The following is a 24852-nucleotide window of genomic DNA, read 5'->3' as shown; positions in this document are numbered from 1 at the left end:
CAGCCCAACCCCCTTTCCCCTCAGTGATCACAGCATGTCCACCTTCAGCCTCCGTCCCGTCGTCGACCACCCCCCCTCCCCATCCTCCTCGTCCTCCACAGACCGTAGCCCACCACACAAGCACAGCGCATCGCCACACGTATCCAGCGCCCTTCACGGTCAGCCACGGCGACCAATATCACCCGGCTTCCTCAGAGGTGCGTCTTCGTCTTTTTCTTCTTGGCTCTCTGTTCCTATCACACGTGTCTCATTGCTCCCCCACTAGACGTCAATCTCGAACAGGATGCAAACGACCTTCCGAGAAAATACCCTGCACCACCTACCGGCCATGACCTCATGGCCATGTTCCCCCCTCAGGCGCCCGCGAACTTCGGAGCCATTCAGCCTGGGGCGACGAGCCATTGGTTCCAACGGCAAGAGCGCGCCTTTTTTGCCCAGGCTGGCAAAGAGATTGTCCGCGTCCGTGTCGAGATAGACATGCCGCCGCAGTCTTCGGAAGAGGCCCACGCCTCATCTAGCAAGCCTCGGGACTCCGTCGGCCCCAGGACGTGGCCTGCGCTTCCACCTCACCCCCACCACTCGCCATCTCAACCATCCGCATCTCACCCCTATGCACACTCAAAGTCGTCTAGGCAAGCCCGCGCTATGCCTCCCATGCCTACTCAGACACCAACCATGCATCCCGTTCCCGCTCATCCATCTCAACCGCCTCCACACCATACTCCCGGTTCCTACCATGCCAACGTCACTTTACGTACAGCGCCCACCGAAGTCCACCAAAGTTCAGGCGCCGCACCAATGGAATACACGGCAGGGGATGACTACCGGGAGAGCTCGGATGACGCTTGGCGACGGCCCACACCATACACCGACCGCAGGCGAGCGGGAAAACACACTAAGCGTGTCATTGTTCGCAACTGATGTCAGGTGAGACAGATTGTCACTGCACACCTGCGTGCCTCATACATGTGTCTGACGCCATCGTTGAATGTTTCTCCAGGAGGCATATCATGTCGTGCTCGGATCAAGCGTACGTTTATAATATATATCACTCGCCACTATACCCTTCTGTCTCGGCTACTTGGCACCTGTCTTGTTCTCAATTTTACTCAGCTTGTTGTGTGCACTAGTATCGTAATGAACAGCCGTTTCGATTTCATGCAGGGAGGGCGGCGGTGTTCATTAACATTGCTCCTCCCATCTTACGGCCCCACTGTTTTGTTTGAGTGGACGAAAACGTTTTCAGACGCTGACGCCCGATTTTCCAGAAGCGAGCTGATCACGATCGAGATTCGGCATGGACCGATCGCGTTCCCGATGCGTCGTAACTACATCCGTCGGTGCCTGAATTCGGTGCTCGGGAACCGGCGGCGGGCACGTTCGAGAGACAGGATCTGACAGATGCGTGCATTGTGCATCACGTCCGCTTTCGGGCAACGAACCGCGCCTGTCCGCTGGCTTCGGTGTCCTATCTTGCACCTGGATAAGCGCGCATCCCACCGATCACACAAGTGCAGTGTGATAAAATCAAGGCGACAGGACTTCCTCCTCGGAGGTCCGTCTTTTTCCGCTCATGGACTGTGTTCTTACACAGTCGTCCACTTTGGGTGCACCGCCACACCCGAGGCGCGCATATCACGGCTTTGATAGCTGCAGGCTGCCAGGGAAGGTTCTTTGATGCGGCGGGGGCGGTACTTAACCGATCGCACGTCAACAATTCAAGCAGAACATGCACATGTTTAGCGGAAAATCGCTTACTGCAGGCGACACATTGGATCATGCATGTGGATCCTCACTCACAATATGTCAAAAGCAGTCTCGATCTGTCAAACGTAGTCTTGATCTGTCGAGCTCAAGCCGCAACGTCGGCGACATCGCTCATCAACCTGACAGACTTTTTCCGACATGTTGTCGTGCCGAGACCGACGTTCGCCCTCGTCATCTTTGTGGGGTTTCGGGAGGTGTTTCTCGCTGCCGACGTCACGTCTGCGTCATCCTTCGTCTCTTCCGTCCGTCAGTTGAGGTGGAGATATATGACACACCAGGACACGCACCCAATCTTCAGATCGAAGATGCTTCAAATCGCTTGGTCGGCAAATCGGAGCCGCGCGGATCAGGACGATTATCAGGGATGGAAGTTGGATGGACGTATGTAGATGGGCGTGTGCAATTTACGCCTTCATCAGCCCGTCTTGAACTTGTGCGCAATCAGTCATGGTTCCTTGACCCCCTATGTATTGACTGTTCATGTCAGCGCCCATCAAATGCCGTTTCCCCGCACGATGTGACAAAAAGGCGCCGGAGACGACGAAGGATATGGAAAAGGGAAGGAGGGAAATTAAATAGAGAGGAAATGAGGGTACTTTGGGAACGTAAACGATTATCAGCGCACAATCAAGAATGCTGTCTACGCCGTCTGTGCCTTGTCCTGAATCCGTGAAAGCTAGCAAGGCTGCCTAGCCCTGCCTAGCCCTGGAGAGTGCGCTTCCGTTGTCAGTCAGCCACCCAGCGTCTTCCGCGGCGCCCATGCGGGGACATCTTCTGAGAAAAGCCCGTCTTGGCAAGTAGAGTTGGGTTTGTTCCTAGGCTTGAGAAGAGGGGACAACTTAGAAACCGATCCTGAATGTTGCTCACCCCCGTAGCGGACACGTGCGCACGCGGTGGGTCCCAGTCTTGGCAAAAAATTCGGGCGGAAGCGCAGTGTATATTTTTAGCGAAGAAAACGCGCTTGATACGGTGGCTGGGGAGGCCCGGCTACAAAAGAAAAGGGACTTGGATTACCATCAGCTCTGTACCGGGTTCCTATGATGCGGCCGAGGAGAGACCCCAGTGTGTTATTCTGTATGTCTAAATGTATGACGAAAATGGATGCATCATTGTATGTGCATATGGCAGGCTGGACAACTTTGTCGTGTGTGTGACGAAAATACCCCCTTTGATGACATGATGACATTGAAAGATAGCGCACTGGGGTTTGTATTTATTTTTCCCCCTCTCTTCTCTTCGGTTCTCTTCGGCTTCTATTTTCCCGAAACGAAGTTCTTCGTGATCGTCGGCCGCTCTAGAAAGGCATCCGTTCTATGAAAAGGCGGGCGCCACAAGGTCAACTTTGTACCACGCAACCTTGCCAGCTTCAGCAAAAGTTTGCTCGGAGAAAGAAGAGTCTATTCAGTTTCAAACGTTGTTTAAACCATTGAGGCTTTACTAGCTTGCGGCTTGGATGTTTGCGGATTGTATTATAGCGTCATAGGCGACACCTACAATCACTTATCAATTGACAGCGACTACTATAATAGTCGTCAGGTTGGACTATCGTGGGCATTATACTCGCATTTACGTCAAGTCCTCTCCTGCGTCCGTCCGCCGATATCATCAGCCCTCGTGAGCTAGGACAAGCCTTCGTTTTAATTTGTTCAAAGAATGACCATGTGAGTCCACAACACGAGATGGCTCGCTTCAGCAGACCTTGACAGGTGATCTCCTAACCGCGACGGCCCGTGTGCTAATTGTGTGCTGCGGATTCTGGGGGGTTGTCGGCCCAGCTTATTCACCTTCGCGGAGCGCTCATTGATGGCGGAAGAGCGGTAGAACGACGCCGGCTTGAAAGCGTTTACAGATCTGATCTGAAAGTAAGTGCGATTCTCGGCCCGATCTCATAGGACGACGAACGGAGCGGGTATGTGCGGTACGTTATGTACCTCGGTGACAGTTCCGAAGCCTTGAGGCACTGGTCTCATTGTACGTATACGTATAGGAGATATTTGGACCCATCGATCTGGTTTTCGAGCCTGAAACGTTAACGCGCGTTAACATTCATGATGTATTGGCCCACAGGAACCGATCGGAGGTCGCCGCAGCTTGACAATGTCCACCTAATTTGAACGTTGCGGGTTCAAAAGAGGGTTGTAGTTGGATGATGCTGATACCTGGCGGGATGGATGCACCAGTGTTTCGGCGCGCTGCAGGAAGGTGGACTGCCCAATGATCAGCCGGAGGTTATGGTGCTGTGGAGGCTCATTTACCTCACATGCTGCCACAACAATGGCTTGACCATTTGCGTGTTGCGCTGCTCAAGCGCCGCCAGGTACCTAAGCGCACGTGGAGTAAGGGTTACGGCTGACGGAATTGAGGCTCGCAATCAAAGATAAGGTATATCCATCTTATGACTGTGGGGTAAGGCGAACGCCGTCATGATCAGCCAATGCCAATGATTCTTTCCGTGGAGCAAGTTGAGAAGGGTTTCTCGGAGTAGGTTCGGATTGCTCACTGACTTTTTCATTCAGAGTTCACGAGCAGCATGGTCGAGTGCTGCATCGCAAGGTCCATGTGACCTATCGAGCCTGCAGGCTTTTCATAAGTGAAGACACAAGCTCCCTTATTGGGTCCGTAGTAGTGGGTGTACGACTGTGAAGATCCGCAGAGTCTCATTGCGAGAAATGCGGACTGGTCATGGTCTTGCGAGGTGGATTTTGCCATCGCGTCACTGAACGCCACTAATGGCTTGGTTGATCGGCCGCCTCTCGGCAAAGGCCAAATGCCTACATAAAGCTAGAGCAAGCATCCGGAGCAAAGGAGCACCTGTACGGCGGCGGGCTTGCTGTTCTCAGCGACGAACAAAGAGCAACGATGGTACCCAGTGAGGCTTTGGCGATTGGATGCACAGCAGACCCGACGAGGAGGATCCGGGAAGCATTGACACTCATCGATCAGTATTTCTGATAGAAGTCCTTCCTTTGTGGTTGATGAAGCGATATATCGAGGCTCAGGGTATTGGTACGAGGATCTGATACCCAGTAGGCCCCAGTGTGTGGTTGTGGGTGCTGGGTGGTAATTAGAATCAATAAGGCAATGGGGGGAAGGACTTTGAGGTCCGCGGCGCGGCAATACCCGTATCGGTCCCCAAGGGCCGGCGTGAGGTCCAGACGAGAAAACATAGACTCGCCGTCACGTTTACGTTCGTGCACAGCAAGCAGTGCAGAGTTATCGATTGTTCCCGAGGGAAGAGTGAACCTCTCTTTTTCCTCTCCTCAATCTAACATCAACGCTACGAGACAAGCTATGGTCAGTCCCTGATCGCCTGTCGCTTGTCATCCTGGCGTCTCTTTCAGAGACGCACTAACCGCCTTGCCAGTCCAAGTCATCCAAGGGGAGATCGGACGAGGCCCTCACGCAATTCGTTGGTCTGACAGGCGCGTCGTAAGTTGCTCTTCACAGACACGGCCCTTATCTCCCGGTGCCCCTTTAAAACTGGCGCTTGCGTCACCACCCCTGCTAATCGTTCTCCCTCGGTGGGGACACACCCACAGGACCAAGGATGCGAAGAAGTTCCTTGACAAGTACAAGCGGCTAGATCTCGCTGTTGACGCCTTCTTCGACGATCCCAACGCGATGGCCTCTGTGCGGCGCCAGCCTGACACCCCGGCTCCATCGACAAGCAAGCTCAACACGCTCTTTGACAAGTACAAAGGTTCGTCCTCGCTTATCGACAGTATGTGACAGAGAGCTCATGGTTGACGCGTGCATACAGATCCGGAGGGATCGGATATCACGATCAATGGGACGATTCAAATGTGCGAGGACCTTGAGGTCGACCCTGAGGACGTTGTGCTACTGGCCATCGCATACGAGCTCAAGTCACCCAGGATGGGTGAGTGGAACAAGAAAGGCTGGGTTGAGGGTTGGAAGAGGATCGGGTGCGCTTATCTCCTTTGAATCCGACGGGCGAGGTTCGTGTGGTGCACAGGTGCTAATCATTGTCATTCTCTAGATGTGACAACGTAGTGGATATGAAGATAGCACTGACACGGTTGCGTAACCAGCTGGGGAGCGAGTACAAGTACTTCCAGAAGGTTTACGGTCACACTTTTGACTTTGCGCGATCAGAGGGAGCACGCAGCTTAGGTGCTTCGTCCGGCTATTTCTCCCCGGTTGCATATTCTGACACTGTTAATACCTTCCCAGGCCTTGAGACGGCTCAGGCATATTGGAGTCTACTACTTCCGTACGGGCTTGAGCAAGGTGCCTTGTCCCACGTAGCCGCTCCCCGCGACGATGACGATGATGACGATGACGACGAAGATGTCGAAATGGATACGTCAGAAGAAGGATGGAAATCTGAGTACACGGACTGGTGGTTCGAATTCTTGAACGAAAAGGGTGGCAAGGGTGTGAGCAAGGACACATGGTCAATGGTAGGTGATGCAACTTTGAATGTATGTTGGAAAAAAGTCTTTGTCTCAACAACACATACAGTTCTTGGACTTCGTGCGGACGGCTGACGCAAAATTCGAGAAGTATGATCCCGAAGGTGCGTCTCGTTGTTGTCCGAGGACGCCTGGACTTACGATTTGTTTCCCAGCTGCATGGCCGTCGACGATTGACGACTTCGTGGACTGGGCTAAGATTCGCTTGCAATCATAGATACAGTTTCCATACCACCTATACATAACGTACATAAATTGAAGTGTATCCCTAGTTCCATTGCGTCCGTAACCTCAGCAGTGGTGGGGCTTTGGGGCGATGCGGCCCCGCCAGGGAACAAGACGGTAGATCGATGACGACGTCTGAGAGTATGGAAGATCCGCGGTTAGAGCTTTATGCTTTAGAAGTCATATAATTCCTTGAGACGCTACAAGCGATGGGAGGAAAGGAGAATCTTTCTTTAAGGAGAAACGGAGGGGTCCTTGTGAAGCAACGATGGCCGCAATTAACTTTTGAGCGTCGGATCTACCAAGAGGTTAAATCATGCCTACAATAGCGACCATGGAGTACGGGGAAGATGGCCACGGAGACTCACCGACTGCCTGTTCTGATGATCATCCCTTCTCCATCCTCGGAAATGGTCAGAATGTCGAGATGCATGTTTGCAAATGTCAGTCCGAACATCGGTGTGAGCGCATCTTGGAGCGCTTTCCTGATCAGAAGCTCGTCGTGATTGGCTGGCTTCAAGGCTAGAGCGACATAATGGGTCGATGTGCTGATTGGTCGAGGCATAACATACCAGTGTTGGAGAGAAGTTGGAGACTGGAGTGGAGGGACACAAGATGGTTGGCCGGAGGGAGACCGTGAGATAATTTGCGTGAACCAATCGCGTCGCACACCCGTATTACATCATCGAGGCTGCCATGGGAGCGCGTATGCCTGCCGTCCACTGCAGCGCGTTGCCTGAGCCGCCTCACCAGGGACACAGCTGCACCCCGCCCCTCACCCCCACATCACTCGCCCGTCGTTTCGTCGATTTCAAGTCTCAAGGACTCGTCTTCATGCCCTTTTGGTCCAATGACGAAGCAGGAGAAGACGTGCTGCGGAGTTGTTGAGGAGGCCCGGATTGAGGCGAGAGAAAAACATAACCGACGCGCCAACAAGCCGCAGCCATGGATTGTCCTCAAGTTGACCGTCGGTATCATGATTGGGCTGATTGCTTACGCATGTTATGTCTATATCGATCAATTATGTCTGAACATGATCTTCCAACGACCGAACGCACTTGGTTCCCGAACGATGGGAAGTAAGTCGCCACCCTATGCTCTTACTGTTTACCCGACCCCTGTTTGCTGAGGATCTTACCCCCGCGCAGTCGTATTCTTGTCCATCTTCTGCGCTGTAACCTTCATGATGCTGTGGTGTTACATCACGGTGCGTTCACTGGAGAATCAGGGGGTCATCTGGTGGAGTGGCACAATGCTAAATTTCCGTTTAGGTCTGTTGCACTTCCCCAGGACACGCTAGAGACGTACGCGTAGTTTCCTACTTCAGCTCACCAGCGTATATGAACCATCCTTTGACAGTTTGTGCCCGTCACACAACGTCCGGGAACCCAACCTCCGCCGCCACTCCGCTCATCCTCAATCTCAGATGACATCCGCGGAACCTCCTATGAGCTCACTTCTCCCACCGTCGACCTTTCCCGACCGCCAACACATGACCCCGAGCAACAAACGCACATTGGCACCGGCCAGCCTCCCCCAGATCAATCTCCACGCCTGTCGAGACGGTCTGGGAATGCTGATTCGCACACGTTGGTGTCCGCAGGGTCTATGGTAGCCAAGCAAGACCAGCGCTCTTCGCAAGCTATTAGCCAGGACTCGGGACCGCCACGTGAATCATCTCAAACACATAACGTTGCTTCGACCAGTACCAATGCCCCCGTGAATCCCCCAAACGTCTCCGAAGGAGACCTGCCGCCTCCGATATTCTCCCGCCGGCCTCCGACTACGCCAATTCTGAACCCAGAGTATCGATACTGCTCGAGAGACAAGATCATGAAACCGTATCGGTGCCACCATTGCCGCGCGTGTGGAACTGTGAGTTTGTTTTACCGCTGCCAAGCTCGTGTGTATAGACGCTGAATTTTTGCTCGACGTTCACAGTGTATCCTCAAGTACGATCACCATTGCCCATGTGAGTACTGCGCAAATTTGAGGGTTCCGTGTCTCATTTCGGAATTCAAGGGATCGGGCAATGTGTTGGCGCTTTCAACCAGAAGGTGAGGTTGCCCGCGAAGCCCGCTGTATTCCCACTAACACGTTTTGGCGGCAGTTTTTCTTCGACTTTGTGCTTTGGGGTGCTATCTTTACTATCTGGACCTTTGGCTCCCTTCTCGGCCTCGTCGTTCGCGGACAACACCAGTCCCCACCCTCAGAGCTTAACCCCCAGCACATTGCCGTCATCGTTCTGTGAGACCATCAGTGTGTTTCAGGCAATCATTCATCTGACACTTGGCATGGAATGACAGGACCGGACTGTTCGGAATCTTCAGTTTCATGATGACTCTCACACAGATCCGCAGCCTCATGCTAAATCAGACAACTGTCGAGTCTCTCAACTTCAGGGCGATGAGAGAGCGCGAACAGGCAACGCTTTCGCATATGTATGCGTGGTACCAGATAAGGTGAGCGCTTATACTCCGATTTTGTCAATTTCGTCTCGGGCCTCGTGTGTATGCCGATAACCTACTTACCGTATCGCCGTTCCCCGTTCGCGTCGTCGTCTTGGTGCTGTGCTGTTTTTGGCGTTTCGTTTTGGCTAACTCGCTCCGGCGGTACCGCTGCGTAGGGCTAAGCGGAGGACCGTGAAGGAATGGGACCAGGAATGGGGCAAGACAGGCACGGAGGGAAACTTGTGGTATCTGGGAAGCGAGAAGGAGAACTGGGAGTCGGTGATGGGAAAGAACGTGTGGACGTGGTTTCGTGAGTCTCCCTTCGCTTGTGCTCATCCGTGGGTTTTATGAGTGACCATGTCAATCTACAGTGCCGATAGGTCGCAGGATACATGACGGCATGGATTACCCCCCGAATCCCAGATACGACTCGCAAGGGCGACAGCGGCGCAGGAAAGAATGGCCAGTAGATCTGCAGTAACTTCTCTTTGATTTGTGGGCATAAGTAGGTTCTGCAGGACATCTCGGACACATGGATATCGTTTTTCATCTTAGCTATCGATTTATCGCTTATCTTTTGTGTTTCACTCACGATCACCAGTAATTGTAACACCACCATTTCGATATTTACTTTACGTTAGACTGCAGGCTAGAGTACTATGGCAATCCATGACGCGATTGATTAGCACGAGGCGGATCACGGATGTGTCGCGGAGAGTGCTGGCCTGCAGGCCTCCCCAAATGGACAGGAGCGACTCCGCAAACGATTTACGGGCGGAGCAAGGAGTGGATCGGGTTTTTCTCACTGACGACCACCTCAGCTTCGACTCTCGCTAACCTCTGAGACTTACATCCCCAAGAACCTACTTTTACCACACCAACCTAGTTTCCACAATCATGGCACCTGCTGTCCTCAACCAGATCACCGGCAACGGCGCGGGATCGACGAAAAACGACGCTGAGCCACGCCTCACCTCTGCCGACGTTGTGCACAAGGAGCACGAGTACGGCGCACACAAGTGAGTTTTGTGCCGCTCTTTCCCGCATTTTATCTGCGCATGTGTATGAGCGATTGAGCCAATTCAGCCCGGGGTCGGGGTCGCGTGCATCTGCGTCCGCCATCGGTCCGCATACCGAGCTGGCTGTGATGATACTGTAGCGCCGATCATGGGCCTGGGGCTCGACCGAGTCGATATTATCGACAGCGTCCGTGGATTCTGCCGTTGGCTCTTGCTCTTGCTCCTCATTCGCTCCCCGCGCTGACGATGTTTCTTTGTATAGCTACCACCCGCTGCCTGTCGTATTTGACGTCGGAAAGGGGGCCAAGTGAGTGGTTTCTGCTGATTGGCTGGCTTGATCGGTGTGCTAATCTGAACTCGTCTGCAAGGGTATGGGATCCGGAAGGGAGAGAATACATTGATATGCTGTCGGCGTACTCGTGCGTATAAGTCTAACTTTGCCTCGCTCTCTTCATTGAGGCGCTGTTCCCTGGCTGACTGCCCATTTCCTTCGTGTCTCCACGCAACAGCGCTGTGAACCAGGTGAGCTTCCCCGCCCGTTTGACGTTCCCCGCAACAGATCGGGCGCTGATGACAATCTTTCCTCGGCGAAATTTTTCTCCGGTACCATTCGCTGTCCATCCATTGCGTCTGATAGGGCCACTGCCACCCCAAGATAGTTGGCGCGCTCGTCGAGCAGGCGCAGAAGCTCACGCTCTCGTCGCGTGCCTTCTACAACTCTGTTTTCGGACAGTATGCACAGATGATTACGGAGATGTTCGGTTATGAGAGTGTCCTGCCGATGAACACAGGCGCGGAAGCGGTCGAGACCGCCGTCAAGCTCGCACGCAAGTGGGGGTACGTCAAGAAGGGTGTTCCCGAGGGCAAGGCGATCGTGCTCAGTGTCGAGGGCAACTTCCACGGCCGCACGCTTGGTGTTATCAGGTGTGTACATCTTCGTTCTACTTCTTCATTTTGCCCATCCGCCGGGTGCGCTCGTCTGTTCCTGGTCTCGCGTGGATATTTTGGGCTTTTGAGATGAGTACAATGCTAATCGATCTATGTTTGTCCTCCTCCTCCATCAGCATGAGTACCGACCCAGAGAGCCGGACTGGCTTCGGACCCTACCTCGAGAACGTGGGGCCGACGTTCCAAGACAACGGGAACTTGCGCACGATCCGCTTTGGCGAGGCTGCGGACCTGGAGCGTGCGCTCGAGCTGCACGGGAAGCATGTCGCTGGTTTCCTTGTCGAGCCCATCCAGGGCGAGGCCGGCATCGTGGTCCCGCCCGCCGGGTACCTCGCCAAGGTCAGGGAACTGTGCACGAAGCATAATGTTCTCCTCATCTGTGACGAGATTCAGACTGTGAGTTCTCTTTCTCTTTGATCTGTTACCGTGGTGAGCCGCGGCTGATGGTGGGAGGTGATGTAACATAGGGTCTCTGCCGAACTGGCAAGATGATGGCGTTCGAGCACGAGAACATCCGTCCGGATGTCGTCTTGCTCGGCAAGGCGCTCTCAGGAGGAGGTCAGTCTCACCGGGTTCATGCTTGAGAGCCGTGATTGACCCACTCGCCTGGTCTTGCAGTCTACCCTGTCTCCGCCGTCCTCGCCGACAAAGAGATCATGCACTGCATCAAGCCCGGCGAACACGGCAGCACGTACGGCGGCAACCCACTCGGCTGCGCGGTGGCCATGGCGGCCCTCCGTGTGCTCGTGGACGAGAACCTGGCGGAGCGTGCGCGTGTGCTGGGCGAGAAGTTCCGGTCGGGCATTGAGGCGTTCAACTCGCCGTTCGTCAAGACCGTGCGCGGGCGCGGTCTGTTCAACGCGGTCGTCATTGACGAGTCGCAGAGCGGCAAGGGCCGTACCGCATGGCAGTTCTGTCTTCTGCTCAAGAGCCGGGGTGTCCTTGCGAAGCCGACGCATGTCAACACGTACGTCCTGTTTTTTTTATAAGTAGGTGGTGTTCTGTTATGGACGAGCTCTTATTGGCTTGTATTATAGGATCCGATTTGCACCTCCGCTGGTCATCTCGGAGGAGGAGCTGGCTAAGGGCATCAGCATCATTGGCGAGTGCCTGAAGGATTTCGATCAGGTACGATTGGGCATTTTTGACACTGTGGATGACTGCTGATCACAACGGATGGGATGATCAGCTTGATGACATCCCGGGTGACGTCGACAGCGAGAAGGGTTTCCAGGAGCACATCTCTAACTGAGCTAGTGCGCCCGTCTGACGCATGACACGCTATGGTAGCGGCTTGCAGGTGACTTGCCTCACTTCTTGATCATCTTTGATCGCCCCTCCCTCTTGGAGCATGGATCACTCACGATGCGTCCAATGTACCATACACCGAACCTCATGCAGTGTAATTCTAGGCCCGTGTATCACTTATCTCGTACTTGTCAATGGCACATCTAGCACTACTGCGCCTACGGCTGAGAGGACCCTCAAACGCTGATTCGCTCTTCTTGGTGTCGTATGACCATGAGTTTTGTCCAAGGTTAGCTGACGGGCAACTCACGAAAGAAGTTGATCGATCTAAACACCGATCACACCAAAATTGCACCAGCACTCGCAATAGGCGACTTGAATGAAACAGGTATCATTGATGAAGAGATGTGAAGCACCTCGTAGAACGTAACATCTACGAAATATAAATGCTAGTCGAAAAAAATGCCTCTAGATCTACGTTCGATTTCCCCTGGCATTAGAAACTCGGCGCTCAGTGGAAAGGGCCAAGCGCTAAGTGTATAAACAGGGATGAAATGTGGTGTATAAATAGACTCGAGAAGCATAAAAAAGGCGCTGGGAATGGATCAACGGGCTTACGAGACAATTGAGTTCATATAAAAAGACGCTGGCCGTCCTGCTGCCTCCGCTGCTTCAAGTGACATGTCCTCAGATAAAGAGAAGGAAAAGGTTCCCGAACGACATCGAATGCCTCGGAAGGATGGCCTGAAAGTTCTGGCGGAGATTAAATCGCGTAGGTCAACCGACGAACGAGGGGTGCACGACGTGGCGTCAGCCAATCAGAAGAGGTGGGGAGGAACCATGTGTTTTTTTGGGTTACGGCATACGAAAGGGGGGTGAGGTAAATGTGCCAAGGGGACTCAAGAATTTGCCTTATAAGCAGAGGCCAGCCCTTTCGTCAGTCGCTGCTGCCTGTATCGCGCACGACGTGTCCAGTCCATCCCTGTTGCATCTAGGGAGAATGTCTGTCAGTCCAAAGGGCTTGCGCAATCGCAAGCTGCCGAGCGCGCCTCAGAACGCGTCCACTAGTCCGACCGCGAGCGACTCCGAGCAGGAGAGTCCGCGGAGCCCAGTGGCACGCGACGATGTCGTTTGGGGTAAGACCCCCGGTGGAGAAGGTGCGTGACATTTCGCGTTCGACGCGTCCTGCTGACCTTGACGCGACTTTTGTCTTGGCCAGTCTTTCACGTTCCGTCCACGCACGACGTCTTGACTCTTTTTCACCCCGCGTATCCCAAGAGCCACTTTGACCTGCTCAATCTCAGCCTGCTCGGCCTTCAGCTCGTCCTGTTCTTCTCGCTGTCGCGCTTCGCTGCTCAAGTTTTCTTCTTCCTCTACTTCGTCTTCTGGCGTGCGGCGTACGATGCCGGTCTCGGATGGGTGCTTACCAGGCAGAGCAAGAAGAAGTGGATGGTCAAGGAGGTGCAGAGACGCGGTTGGCTCGACGAGAAGCGGAGACCCGAAGCCAGGCAGTGGATCCGGGCACAGCTGGTTGGCAAGATGGGTCAGGATTATTCGTTTGATGTGAGTTTATCCGTTACGCCATAGTCATCTTTGGTATTGACCACGCATCTAGGAACTCCCGATGGAATATAACACCTGGCTGTTATTCCGCCAGCTGGTAGATGTCATCCTGCTCAAGTTCGTACCAATCTCATCCTTATATCCATTGACTTCAGCGAGCTCATGATCCCATGCAGTGACTTTCTCGCGTATTGCATGTTTGCATTCGCATGCTTCCGCATTCCCGAAGATCTGTCCATTGCTGTCCATATCCTGAGGTATGGTTTCCACGCATATACCCATACGTTACCCCATTAATCATATCTCCCAGGTGGCTTGGTGGCATTCTCCTCATCGCCTTCAACCTCTGGGTTAAGACGGAGGCCCATAATGTTGTCAAGGACTACGGATGGTACTGGGGCGACGTCTTCTTCCAGCGAGGCGGTCTGGTCTTTGATGGAGTATTTAACCTTGCCCCTCATCCCATGTATTCTGTTGGTAAGAATGTTCATTCTAAGCATCTGAGCGGAGCTAACATGTACTCGCTAGGCTATGCCGGCTACTATGGTCTGTCCTTGATCGTCGGCAGCTATTCGGTCCTCTTTGTCAGCCTTGCGGCTCATGCTGCCCAGTTTGCTTTCTTGATTTTGTTTGAGAATCCTCGTAAGTCCTCTTCGCCATGGAGGGTAGATCGTGATGCTCATACGCAACATGCAGACATCGAGCGCATGTATGGTCAGCGCAAGCCCATTGCTGTCCGCAGGGCCGTGACTGCTCGCAAATCGCGCTCCCCTCAAGCTGCCACGCCGCCGCTCGCCACTTTGTCCGAGGACGAGGCCATTGATCAGCTGTCGACTCCCCCTGCCACGGAGGGAGAAACCGCGACTGAATCGGACCTTGAGACGGAGGCAGAGACGGAAACCGAGGGAGAGGGAGAGGGAACACCGAAGCTGAAGGCCACCAAGCGACTGAGTCCCCAACTCACTGGGCGGTTGTCTCCCATCTCATCTGTCTCAGTCGAACATGCGGTTACCCAGCACGATCTACTCACGAAGTACTTCAGACGCGATACTGTGATTCTTCAGAACATCGACTTGTTACGGTGCGTGCGCATAGCCCCTGTCTCGATCATGTGCTAATGATTTTCGCGTAACCTCTCCAGGTCTTCTGATGCGATGCTCGTGCTTGTGGTCCTTTACGTTCTGACGGTCGCTTTTGTTCCGGCGCTCTCATACGAGACTGTCACGCTGCTTCATTTCGTACACGCCTGCTGTTGGTGTCTCTTCCACAGCTTCGGGCTCGGCGCTCTACTACGTGCGCAGTCCAATTCCAAGTTTTTCATACGCCATTTCATGAAGCACTACCACTACCCATCTGGTGACCGTGGGCAAGGTGCGGTTCAGGAGGCGTTTACCAACTGGAAGGGCCTATACAACCTGAGTTTGTGCATGACATACAGTGAGCGCCTTCGCCGGGATAGCTCAATGGGCCCATGCTGATCTGTAATCCAGCGTCACTGATTGGTCTTGCGTGGAAGACGTATTCGTGGCCTATGAGCTGGACCGTCGGAGATGAGCTTCTGTGCCACACCCTTGGTGCCGTTCGTGAACCTTCCATCCACAGTGATCTTGCCGCCGTACTAAATACTAAAGTACTTTTTAGCTTCTGATCGGGCTTCACGTTTGGGCCGCTATCGAGTCCTACGAGGTCCTCGGTGTCTTTGGTAAATCTATCGACTCCATCGGGCATGCTGAGATGCTCAAGTCTCCTTCACAGGATGGTTCTACGGCGACTTCTTCATGGAAGACTTCCCCGCGCATCTGGAGTACACGGGCATCTTCCGGTATGTCATCTCCGCAAATGCTCTTTCTTCTGGATGCGGGAGTGACCTTCGACGTGTGCACAGGTACCTCAATAACCCGGAGCTCATGAGCGGCGCGTCCTTTTTGGGGCTTGCTCTCATGAGCGGCAGCAAGCTCGTTGGCGCCCTCGCGGTCATCCGCTTCCTTTCCAATTGGTGGTTCCTCACCGTCGTTGAAAAGTACGTATCGGTATCTTGTTTCTTCTTCTTCTTCGTTCTATCGAAGCAGTCGCGCTTAACGTACGCATCTCCGCGCTTGACACAGCCCGCACATGCGGAAATTGTACGGAGACTCGCTACGCAATGAGGCTGGCTTCGTCAAGGTCATCAAGAACGTCGCGAGCAAGAACGCGAGGCTGCTCGAGTCCCGCGCGGGACGCCACGGCCCCGAGATTCGAAGAGTTGCGCGACAGGTCCAAGGCACGTTTGATAAGGTGTACGAGGAGACCGCCGATGTCGTGGAGGAGTTCTTGGCAAAGTGTGAGCGTCTCTCTTCCCGATCTCAATCTTCGCACCCTGGTTTGGCTTGGCGCTCGTTGCTGAGATATCGTCCGCAGCCAAACCCAGAATTTCCGAGGTGATGCAGGAGACAAAGGTTTTGCTCCAGCAGTCTCGTGAGCGCCTCGTCATAACGTGAGTGTCTTGTAATCTAGTCTGTGCTGTTTTGCCCTAGTTCTGAACATCGTTGTCCCTCGTTCCCGCCGGACATTAAAGCCGTGTTGCGAACGACCTTTCTTCATGCGATACGGCGAAGTACAAAATCGGTATTGCCCCAAGCAAGAGTGGCGATAAGCGTTTTCACCTTGGCGAGCCTATCACCGTTACATGGGAAGTGCCTCAGCAGCACTCACGCCGCGACTGGGTTGGTATATACCGGGTAAGTCGCATTGAGGTTGCCACTTCCTTTTGGTAGGCGTTGACCGATATCATTGGGTCTTTAGGTCGGTGCGAACAAGTCGATATTGGTGACCAAGACGTCTTCTTTGGGCATGTGGGTGCCCGTGCATGACGAAGAATGGGATGGCGATATTTTCGTGGGTGCTAGTGCGAGGGGGTTAAGCACGCAAGGTGTGGAATCGCAGGCGGGCACTGTAACGTTCCGCTCGTCGACGCTTCCATGGAACGTCGGACGTTATGAGGTACCGCGATACATTACGTTCTTTGTTCGATATGAGATGCTCAACTTTCACAGATCCGGTACCACCACGATGGGAAGTACAACGTCCTTGGGCTCGATGGACCATTTGAAGTTTACGGTTCGTCAACTATTTTCCCTCCGCAATATTGACGCTATCTAACATGGCTACGTTCCAGTAAACAAGCCTGACAATCTAGACTTCGACTCCGTGAGAAACTCGCTCACCGAGATCGTCCCCCTCTGCCTAGACTCGGACCCTTCGCTCATCCCGCTCTCGTGCGGCGGCGAGCCTTCGCCTGTCGGTGAGGCGGACGCCGTGCGCGGCCCCGACGACTTCAACTTCTGGAACGAGCGCCAGGCGAAGCGTATCTCGAGCGCAATCCGCCAGGCGTTTGACATCGAGTACGCGCCGGAGGTCGTTATGGCCGATGCGAATTTGACGAGCCTGGCGAATCGAATTCTGGTGTCGAAGCGGTTAGCGAGCGACGCCTGATGATAGACATTAACGATTTCATGAACCGAACCTTTTTTCTTTCTTTCTCTCTTGCTTGCTTTGCTTCTTGCTGTTGCTTGTTCATACTGCATGTTCACGTTCTGATTAGATGGATCTCACGATAAATGTCACACGTTTTTCTCTCACTCAGCCTCAGCGCGCGACACATACGAATGAATACAGTTCCTATCAGAAGACGAACTTGAATGGCGCTGTAACCAGGCTTAACGCTCTGTTCTTGACGGTGACTTCGACACAGGGACGTTACCGCGGTCGCTACAAAAAATCTTCATAAGTGCATGCATCTGGCGGACGCTCGCGGGAGAGCTCGTGCCTTGCTAGGAAACTGAGCTACACCGAGTCTACTTCGAGCTTACTTCCTAACCTTCGATCTCGTATGTCTAGCTTCTAACGGCCTCGGCCGGCGACGCTGTGAACGACGGCGTTTTGGCCCCGTCTTTTGAGCGATCATCCGTGGCTGAACTTTGTCAGTGAACTCTACCGCTGGGGGTGATAATGGGTGATTGATCTCTGTGGCGATTGACGATACAGCTGATATGACTCGCTTCTCGCCAGGGTCGTGGGGCGAACGTGATATTCTGGGGTGCGCCGATGGTCGGGCGCCACTGTGGTTGTAAGTTTCATACATGTGAAGTTCGAAGACAAGAAGATGGCACCTGCAAAATGAAGCGAACCTAACTTCTATTCCTTGTACATGACCCCCTCCTAGTGCCTGGGCGCTTGCTAGAGGTAGGCTTACCCGAAATGAACGGGATTCCCACGGCTGTATCTGACATCGCTTGCTCACTGGAGCAGTTAAGCGCTCGAGTCTCCTATTATCTACGATAGGGTCTCTTTCAGATTGATGAAGTCATTGCATACCCCTGATGGTGCATCTTATCATTTCGCAAGAAAAGCATCCCCCGTTTCTGGAGATGAAGTTTTCTCCGGCGCCGATATGGCAGACTTGTCAGAACTGAAGCTGGCGCACTGGTGAGGTTCATTTATGAATGGGAGGCCAACAAAGGAGTTCTGGCGTATGAAAGTCAGATCCCTACTGTGAGCCTCCCAAATTCTTCCCAAATTCGCGTTCGGCGGTCTCCATTCGCCGTGCGCCCATTTCATTGTGGCCTTCACGGATACCCTCGTAGTTGACCCCCATAACACAGGACACCACTACCAGCACCAGCAAGTGGTCGACGTTCGGCGCGCGTGCCCACGCAGCATTTCGCCGACTAACTAAACAGCTACGACAGTAGCGATTCGCGACGTAGTTGTTCCATGCATCCTCAGGTGCGGGAACGAGAGAATAGAGAGGACCGAACGTCTGCTGAGCTAGAGCAATTCCGCTCAGAGGAGGGATATGGTAAGTTGTACCCACGCCACCGAGCTCGCGATAGATGTCTTCTTGGTCGCCTTATTTGCTGCTTGTTGAGCTGCGATCACCTTGACGCAGTTTCGGATAGGCTGCAGTCGGACCTTCTCAGCTGGCTGCCTTTCTCTTGGCTGGCATGAAAGTGAGGAAGATGCTTCCTTGAAGAAACAGCTTCTGGCGCCTTACCTCATGCTACAGCGATGCGCTTGAAACGTAAACCGGCAAGGAGCGTCGACGTGGTTAATGCAGCGCGTCGAGTCATGTCGCGTCCTTGGTCGCGTCGTGTCGCTTTCCATGGGCTAGACTTTATGTCAAACAATACTTTCGGGTCCGATCGGAGGAATTCAGAGGCTACACCGGACCGCACAAGGCCGAACAGACCTGGGCCGCAAGCTGTACTACCGACGTCAACTTCATCATGCCAAATCATGTAGATGTCCGAAACGTCTACTAGTATCTTCCGAAAGCTATCAAGTTCTGGACATGGAAGGCTACTGGTTTCCGGGGTTGTCCAAGGATGTCTAGTGGTGCTCAAGTGAAACTGACAGCAAGCACTTAGCACCGAGCAATTAGATGGCGACTGCTTGCTCGACATGAGCACTCTTGCTAACACTACTTGTAAAGCACGATGGCTGACGAAATCCGAGAGACACCGGGTTGTGAACGTGAGGCACGCGACTCCAAAGTTTTCTTCGATTAACCTTCAGTCTAACGAGATACCAAACATTCGAACAAGAAAGCAAGTACCCGTATCATAGATCCGTACATATGAGAGCCTAGTCCTTCTTCAGCGGGCTCCCGTCGAGCCTCACTTCCAGGTACTCCTGAGGCGGAAACTCGCCCTTGAGACGGGCATCGCCAACGATACGCTCGAGATGTGCTATCGTGCGCGGAAGCGCCTCCCGCTCCGCTTTCCCAAGAATCACTCGCAAAGCAAACTGGACGACGGCGGCCACCGTCAAATCTGCGACCGTGAGGCGCCCGCCGACAAGGTACTCGCGCCCTCCATCGCTAAGATATTTCTCGACCTGGTTTAGCGCAATTATGGCGCGGTTATACAACCATTGCGAAAACTGAGCGAGAACATAGTCAGCTGAGTGAAGTGTGTATAGAACGTACGAACGAAAACGACTCACCTCGGGTGAGTACCCGCTGGCATACCCAACGATGAAGTAGTAAATCGTCTCAATGTTTGGCTGAATGTCCGTTTCGGCGAAGTGTACCCACTGGCCGATAGCCGCTTCTTCCTTCACGTCTCGGCCTATGAGCCCACTCTCGGGCTTCAGCGAGGCAACTGTGGATGTCGTCAGCACAAGTTTGACCTGACGAAATCGCGTCGAACTCACGGTAATGGGCGATGGTGGCGCCCTCCGTGAGCAGAAAGCCGTCAGAATCCTCGAACGCGGGGATCTTGCCAGCCGGGAAGCGCGCGAGGAACTCGGGTGCCTTGTTCGTCACGCCCATTTTGAATTCGGGTATGATGAGCTCCTGACCCGTTATCGCTGCGACGGAGCGGACAATCACGGACTGACGTTGGGTGGGTGCACCGTAGAAGGTGCCGATAGGTGCCATGTCTAACGAGGGGATGCTGTTTGAAGGAGTGGAACGAGTCGAGTCCAAGCATTTATAGAGTGTGTTAGACCCAAGGGACTCTTCCAGCGACACCAGAAACACGGTCGCATCGCGTATTGGTAAGCTGCTCCTGACAAACGCACTGATTTCCGAGGTATTGAAGAATGACAAAGCGTGGGCGGAAAATGAGTCAGCTACTGATGGCATTGTCCATGTGGAGTAGCTGGGATCAAGTACCCGGAGAGCACTGTCAAAGAAGACGACAATGAATGTATTCAAGGTTCTCGGAGGCCATATGGCAATAGCGCAGTTGATGGCTGTCCAGACCAAGCAGGATTTATCCTTGATTGCCCTTCGATGCCCAGAGAGAGAGGAGAACATCGTATAGCACAAAGTTAAGCATTTCGAAAGGGATATCCTATAAGCACCAGCCTATCATTGGAGGGGAGATTCAATGAACACACCTGCTGTCGATCCTTAGACAGCCTGTCGAAACCTATTAGGTAGGGACGTCTGGGCAAGTGGCAAGCGAGGCAAGCGTGTACCAATGGTGAAAAGGTCAGCGAGAAGCCTCCCCATTGTCATGAATTCTACCTTAGCTCTGTAAGGTTATGTCCTCAGCTGAAGAGGTGCTCTGGCGAGGTTGACGAGAAAATTAGTAGCCATGATGATTCTGAGGCGCGCTACGCGCGGCAGCCGTCGGAGCGGCAAGCGGAGGCAAATATTCCCAGTCCTACGTTTGTTCTCTCCGACGGTCCCGGTCAGCACTTGGTCAACGCGTCAGGAAACTCGAAGGTAAAGTATGCCCAAATCACAAGCTAGATGTGTTGCTTAGGGCAGCGTGCTGAACCAGGATATATACCCGAACTTTTTGTGTCTCCCAAGTCTGGCCTAATTATAAGTATCGGAAGTCATTTCCTTGAAACACGCGGGGTTCGTTATACTTGATTTGGCTTCGTGTCCCAGCACGCATAGCCAACGCACAGCAAGTTGTGAGGCGTGGTTCTTTCTCTGCCACTGCAAACATTTCTCAATAATAGTGGCATTATTATTTAAGCTTTATTTTAAAGATTAAGGTGAGCAGGTATCGATAATTAGTTCCTCATTATTTAAACTTTTATCAAAGACAGGAAAGGAACGCGCCTGTTATTCGCAGCTAAACAGCCCTGTCTTTGATAAAACTAATAAATAATGAGGAACTAGTTATTGAAACCCGTTCACCTTAATTTTTAAAATAAACTTCAAGTAACACTGCTGCTACTATTAAGAGTTGCTTGCAGTGTGCGAAATTCCACTGACCTTTACTTTGTCGCCTCGCCACCATGGTCAGATATAGAGGTTTCTTCAACGATGAGTCCCCGCTGGTCTCAAACGACTCCCCCGGTGACTTGAACTTGTTGAACGGATTACTCAGGGTACGGCACACTTCGTTTTCAACTGCGATTGGCGATAGAATATACCCACTATCTGACACAGGTTCACACTCCTGAAGCTCGTAAACGCGCGGAGTTTGAGGTCATGAAGCAACAAGAGCACACGGAAGCTGAGGCCATGAAGCTGACCATTGAACAAGATGGAGATGTCGACCAGCCTTACGAGGTTCCTTGTCGGTTCGAGATCCGCCTTCGACCTACGCTGGAACACCGTTCGGATGCGCTGTGGGAGGAAGGTCGTGGGTCATCACATCACAGTCTTTCTCGGAAGCCTTCGCAAGCGGGTTCTCGTTCTTCTCATGTATCGGACGAGGTAAAGGAAGAATCGCGCTCCAATCCCGAACGAGACAAAGAGTCCTTGCCATCCTCATCCAAAACCCTTGCACCTTCGCCTGCAAAGCGGGCACCACCTTCCGTTCGCGATTCAGACGAGGATTCTTTCCTTGACGTATGTTGATCACTCGTGCCACGATTCTGCTGATGTGCCGCTCACGCTTTGCGCTAGCACCCTGCAACCATCACCAACCCTATGCTCAAGTCAATCGCGCGAGCGGCGATGTTGAACTCGATGATGAACGTAAATCAATGTCTTATCTTTGGAAGTGGCGTAGTCTAACTTGTCCTAGATGTTGTTTTCCTCCAATCCAGTAAACGATCCGCCTTCAGCCCCTGAGGAGCCTGTGACCTCTAACAAGACCAAGCGTCCAAGTTGTGGGGTGGCAGGGCCTTCCATAAGGTTTTGCGCGAGTTTAAGCTCAAGATCCGTGAAGAGAGCTATAAAGACGAGACAACGCGTGAGGATGAGAGTCCGCGTGTAGCAGCGGCAGCTAGTGGAGCCAATCTCAAAGTGCTCGGCGAAAAGATCTCGATGCGGCTCAAGTGTCCTCTTCAAAGTGTGGTGACAGTGTTTCCCGCGAGAGAGAAACAGGTGATTTTCACCTTTCATTTTCTTTCGGCGGAGCTGACATGTAGTGGTAGCGACTGTACTGTGCTCCAGACTCGTCAAACGGAGCTCGCGATAATACCGATACCGATGACGAGAGCGAGGATGAAGAAAGTCGGAGTCAGGCAGGACCAAACAGAGCCAGCGATAACGACTCAATGCATGATACAATGAGGTTATGCTTCTGTTTGTGATTATATGCCTGATGCAGGACCTTTCCTATACCCTGCCTACGATCCAAATGTGTAGCACCTTTTATTCTACTGTATATCGAATGAATGTATACAGTTACATCGAGAATATGTCCTAATCTTTTTGAGTTGGGTCACCGTCGCGAGAACAATTACCCCCTGACGATATGCTGTTCCTCAGTGACTAAAGGTGCCACAATAGAGAGGTCGAACGACGTACAAAACTCGACGTAGGACAAAAGCATATGTTTCAGTAGCATATCACAACAATGAAGTAGCAATGGCATGTCGCAGCCCCAAACAACCAACTCACGCGGGCTTCAAGGAGATCCTAGACACCACCACCTATCCCTCGCTTCTCGGTACATTATCGTGCTCTCCAACTCGCTAATGAATTCCACGCAAAAGACGTCGAACTCTTGTCCCAGGCTGACACCAGCTCGATGAATCAGGCTTTACTCGAGGTCCTCGAAATCGTGTTCGTGAACCTCAGTGAACGTAGTAAGCATAGATAGGCAACATTTTGAATGAGCTATGAGCCTTCGCAAGAAGTTAACATTTCCGTTTGGGGGAGCAGCGACGACAAGATTGGTGAGACCGGGGAAGGCAAGGATGTCAAAAAGAGGGCTGATGTCGTATGCGAATGTGTCGCGATCGTTCTCTTCAATGAGGTATCGGGGGCCCACCACAAGTGAAAATAGTTTCAGCTTCTTGGAGGTAATTAAACCTTGTTGACTCGGAGATTGACTCAGATAATCCCACGTATCATCAATGATATCCTGCGAGACCCAAAGTTCAACAAGATTAGGGAAGCAAGGAAACACTCTGTCAAAATAGAAGGAATCCTCGTCGTGATCATATATGTCAATCGTGAGCGACTTCAGGTCAACCCACGTCGTGTAGATCCATTGTGTGCGCATGTGTAGGTGTGTCAAGCGATGAAGAATGTGGAAGGGTACTCCGGGGTTTAACCGGTTAGATGAGTCGAAATCAATGTCATCCAAATAAAGATGAGTGATGTTCTCAAACTGAGCGATCCACGGTATCAAGGTTGTTAGAAAGACATCTTCGGTTCTCAATGCAACCACATGGATGCCCTTGACCATGACGCTCCCTGGATTGGTGGGCGGGTGAGCAAGAGCCTGATCAATCTTGACGGAATTGCCATTGAGGTTGAGGCAGATAAAGGCGTGACGACGTCCGACCCTTTCGAGTGCCTCACCAAAAACGAAACCTCGTTTACTTTCGACAACGCAGCTAAGGCTATTACTATACCAGCTTCTTCAAGCCTGACCCATAGTGGCTCTGACTCAGCGTAGATACGCATATTTAGATCTGTACCTACTTACTACCCTGCAATGGCAGCGATAATTTTTTCTTCTTTTTTTAAAAAGACCCTTTTGAGTGGCATGATGAGGACCGGGATCGTCGCAGGAACAGGAACAGGGGGGTGAACCGAGACCATTTGAGAGTACGGGGCTCTGGAAGCTTGATCTCAATCACATTCCACAATTTTGTTGTGTTCAACTTGAAGGCAACGTCTCTCCCTTTTCGACACACTTGAGTCACGTTAGAATACCCATGTTCATTGGTAGAGACTTTTTGTTGACGGAAATAGGGTGCGTGTCCCCCAGGAGGAAGTTTGAAGGAACGAGAAGAGCTGAACAAGAACATCAGGAATTGTGTCGGCTTCTTAACTACCGAGTCCAGACTTGGCGGCTCCTTGCCGACGCTTATATTGACCCCCGGTCGAACGAGCACCTTATGAGGAAATTGACTAAGTGCAGGAGACATTTCCAAGTTCGACCTGAGCGAATAAGAGGTGAAAGGCCCACAAGGCGTTTAAGTTCACTCGGATTCGTATAAGACATTCCAATCAGTGATTCATAGCCACCGTGTACTACATTATGACTACCTAAGCAATCTCAAATGCGTGATGATCGACAAATCTGTTGAGATAGAAGCTATTGTACGAGTTGTATGAGTCGTAACAATGCATCTCCTCAGGGACGTGGCCTGTACCGAAGTGAGGAATAAGGTGAGCTGCCCGCACGAGACTGTCAATATGAACGACGTCGACACGACGAGAAGAGTCAGAGTTGAACTTGGGCTGAACCATGTACATGCCGGTGTTCTCGTCTCGCTCTTGCTGGATATACTCGAACCAGTGAACAACAGCACAAGGATAAACTGTACCTCGATGCCGGAAAG

The 24852-nt window shown here is 52.6% G+C and overlaps 8 protein-coding genes across 8 annotated transcripts; 6 read left to right on the top strand and 2 right to left on the bottom strand.

The window, feature by feature from the left end:
• Nucleotides 1–10: 10 nt before the first annotated feature.
• CONPUDRAFT_146416 (uncharacterized protein) lies at nucleotides 11–1056 on the top strand. The gene is made up of 3 exons (XM_007774781.1): nucleotides 11–197; nucleotides 266–927; nucleotides 1001–1056. The coding sequence occupies exons 1-2, from the start codon at nucleotides 35–37 to the stop codon at nucleotides 919–921; spliced, it is 819 nt and encodes a 272-aa protein (XP_007772971.1). The 5' UTR covers nucleotides 11–34; the 3' UTR covers nucleotides 922–927; nucleotides 1001–1056.
• A 3570-nt stretch (nucleotides 1057–4626) lies between these two features.
• Nucleotides 4627–6420, top strand: CONPUDRAFT_92583 (defective in Cullin neddylation protein 1; the record flags this gene model as incomplete). Its single annotated transcript, XM_007774780.1, has 8 exons — nucleotides 4627–4629; nucleotides 5132–5196; nucleotides 5307–5467; nucleotides 5528–5693; nucleotides 5768–5901; nucleotides 5962–6191; nucleotides 6253–6307; nucleotides 6359–6420. The coding sequence occupies 8 exons, from the start codon at nucleotides 4627–4629 to the stop codon at nucleotides 6418–6420; spliced, it is 876 nt and encodes a 291-aa protein (XP_007772970.1).
• Nucleotides 6421–6509: 89 nt separating this feature from the next.
• CONPUDRAFT_110124 (uncharacterized protein) lies at nucleotides 6510–7040 on the bottom strand. Its single transcript, XM_007774779.1, has 2 exons — nucleotides 6797–7040; nucleotides 6510–6726 (listed from the first exon to the last, which is right to left on the bottom strand). The coding sequence occupies exons 1-2, from the start codon at nucleotides 6991–6993 to the stop codon at nucleotides 6609–6611; spliced, it is 315 nt and encodes a 104-aa protein (XP_007772969.1). The 5' UTR covers nucleotides 6994–7040; the 3' UTR covers nucleotides 6510–6608.
• A 127-nt stretch (nucleotides 7041–7167) lies between these two features.
• On the top strand, nucleotides 7168–9371 carry CONPUDRAFT_129821 (zf-DHHC-domain-containing protein). Its single transcript, XM_007774778.1, has 10 exons — nucleotides 7168–7507; nucleotides 7559–7635; nucleotides 7700–7732; nucleotides 7788–8303; nucleotides 8370–8400; nucleotides 8451–8485; nucleotides 8539–8675; nucleotides 8735–8890; nucleotides 9055–9153; nucleotides 9266–9371. The coding sequence occupies exons 1-10, from the start codon at nucleotides 7279–7281 to the stop codon at nucleotides 9357–9359; spliced, it is 1407 nt and encodes a 468-aa protein (XP_007772968.1). The 5' UTR covers nucleotides 7168–7278; the 3' UTR covers nucleotides 9360–9371.
• Nucleotides 9372–9775: 404 nt separating this feature from the next.
• CONPUDRAFT_63656 (ornithine-oxo-acid aminotransferase) lies at nucleotides 9776–12097 on the top strand (the record flags this gene model as incomplete). Its single annotated transcript, XM_007774701.1, has 10 exons — nucleotides 9776–9897; nucleotides 10160–10204; nucleotides 10266–10316; nucleotides 10407–10419; nucleotides 10535–10821; nucleotides 10962–11241; nucleotides 11313–11403; nucleotides 11464–11812; nucleotides 11883–11973; nucleotides 12035–12097. The coding sequence occupies 10 exons, from the start codon at nucleotides 9776–9778 to the stop codon at nucleotides 12095–12097; spliced, it is 1392 nt and encodes a 463-aa protein (XP_007772891.1).
• A 996-nt stretch (nucleotides 12098–13093) lies between these two features.
• Nucleotides 13094–17155, top strand: CONPUDRAFT_139346 (uncharacterized protein; the record flags this gene model as incomplete). The annotated part of the gene is made up of 18 exons (XM_007774777.1): nucleotides 13094–13250; nucleotides 13313–13656; nucleotides 13709–13773; nucleotides 13833–13913; nucleotides 13967–14133; nucleotides 14185–14298; nucleotides 14353–14737; nucleotides 14798–15093; nucleotides 15147–15235; nucleotides 15298–15358; nucleotides 15412–15478; nucleotides 15542–15676; nucleotides 15762–15976; nucleotides 16054–16129; nucleotides 16211–16373; nucleotides 16438–16635; nucleotides 16689–16752; nucleotides 16811–17155. The coding sequence occupies 18 exons, from the start codon at nucleotides 13094–13096 to the stop codon at nucleotides 17125–17127; spliced, it is 2994 nt and encodes a 997-aa protein (XP_007772967.1). The 3' UTR covers nucleotides 17128–17155.
• Nucleotides 17156–19278: 2123 nt separating this feature from the next.
• CONPUDRAFT_63896 (glutathione S-transferase C-terminal-like protein) lies at nucleotides 19279–20074 on the bottom strand (the record flags this gene model as incomplete). The annotated part of the gene is made up of 3 exons (XM_007774714.1): nucleotides 19279–19575; nucleotides 19639–19796; nucleotides 19849–20074. 3 exons carry the CDS (start codon nucleotides 20072–20074, stop codon nucleotides 19279–19281), a joined length of 681 nt encoding a protein of 226 aa, XP_007772904.1.
• A 1322-nt stretch (nucleotides 20075–21396) lies between these two features.
• Nucleotides 21397–23620, top strand: CONPUDRAFT_76204 (uncharacterized protein; the record flags this gene model as incomplete). Its single annotated transcript, XM_007774722.1, has 10 exons — nucleotides 21397–21489; nucleotides 21551–21955; nucleotides 22013–22084; nucleotides 22217–22435; nucleotides 22486–22625; nucleotides 22936–23003; nucleotides 23050–23142; nucleotides 23194–23312; nucleotides 23394–23511; nucleotides 23568–23620. 10 exons carry the CDS (start codon nucleotides 21397–21399, stop codon nucleotides 23618–23620), a joined length of 1380 nt encoding a protein of 459 aa, XP_007772912.1.
• Nucleotides 23621–24852: the final 1232 nt, after the last annotated feature.

Source organism: Coniophora puteana, assembly GCF_000271625.1.
Source record: "Coniophora puteana RWD-64-598 SS2 unplaced genomic scaffold CONPUscaffold_13, whole genome shotgun sequence".
Lineage (NCBI taxonomy): Eukaryota > Fungi > Basidiomycota > Agaricomycetes > Boletales > Coniophoraceae > Coniophora > Coniophora puteana.
This window is presented reverse-complemented; position numbering and strand designations above follow the sequence as displayed.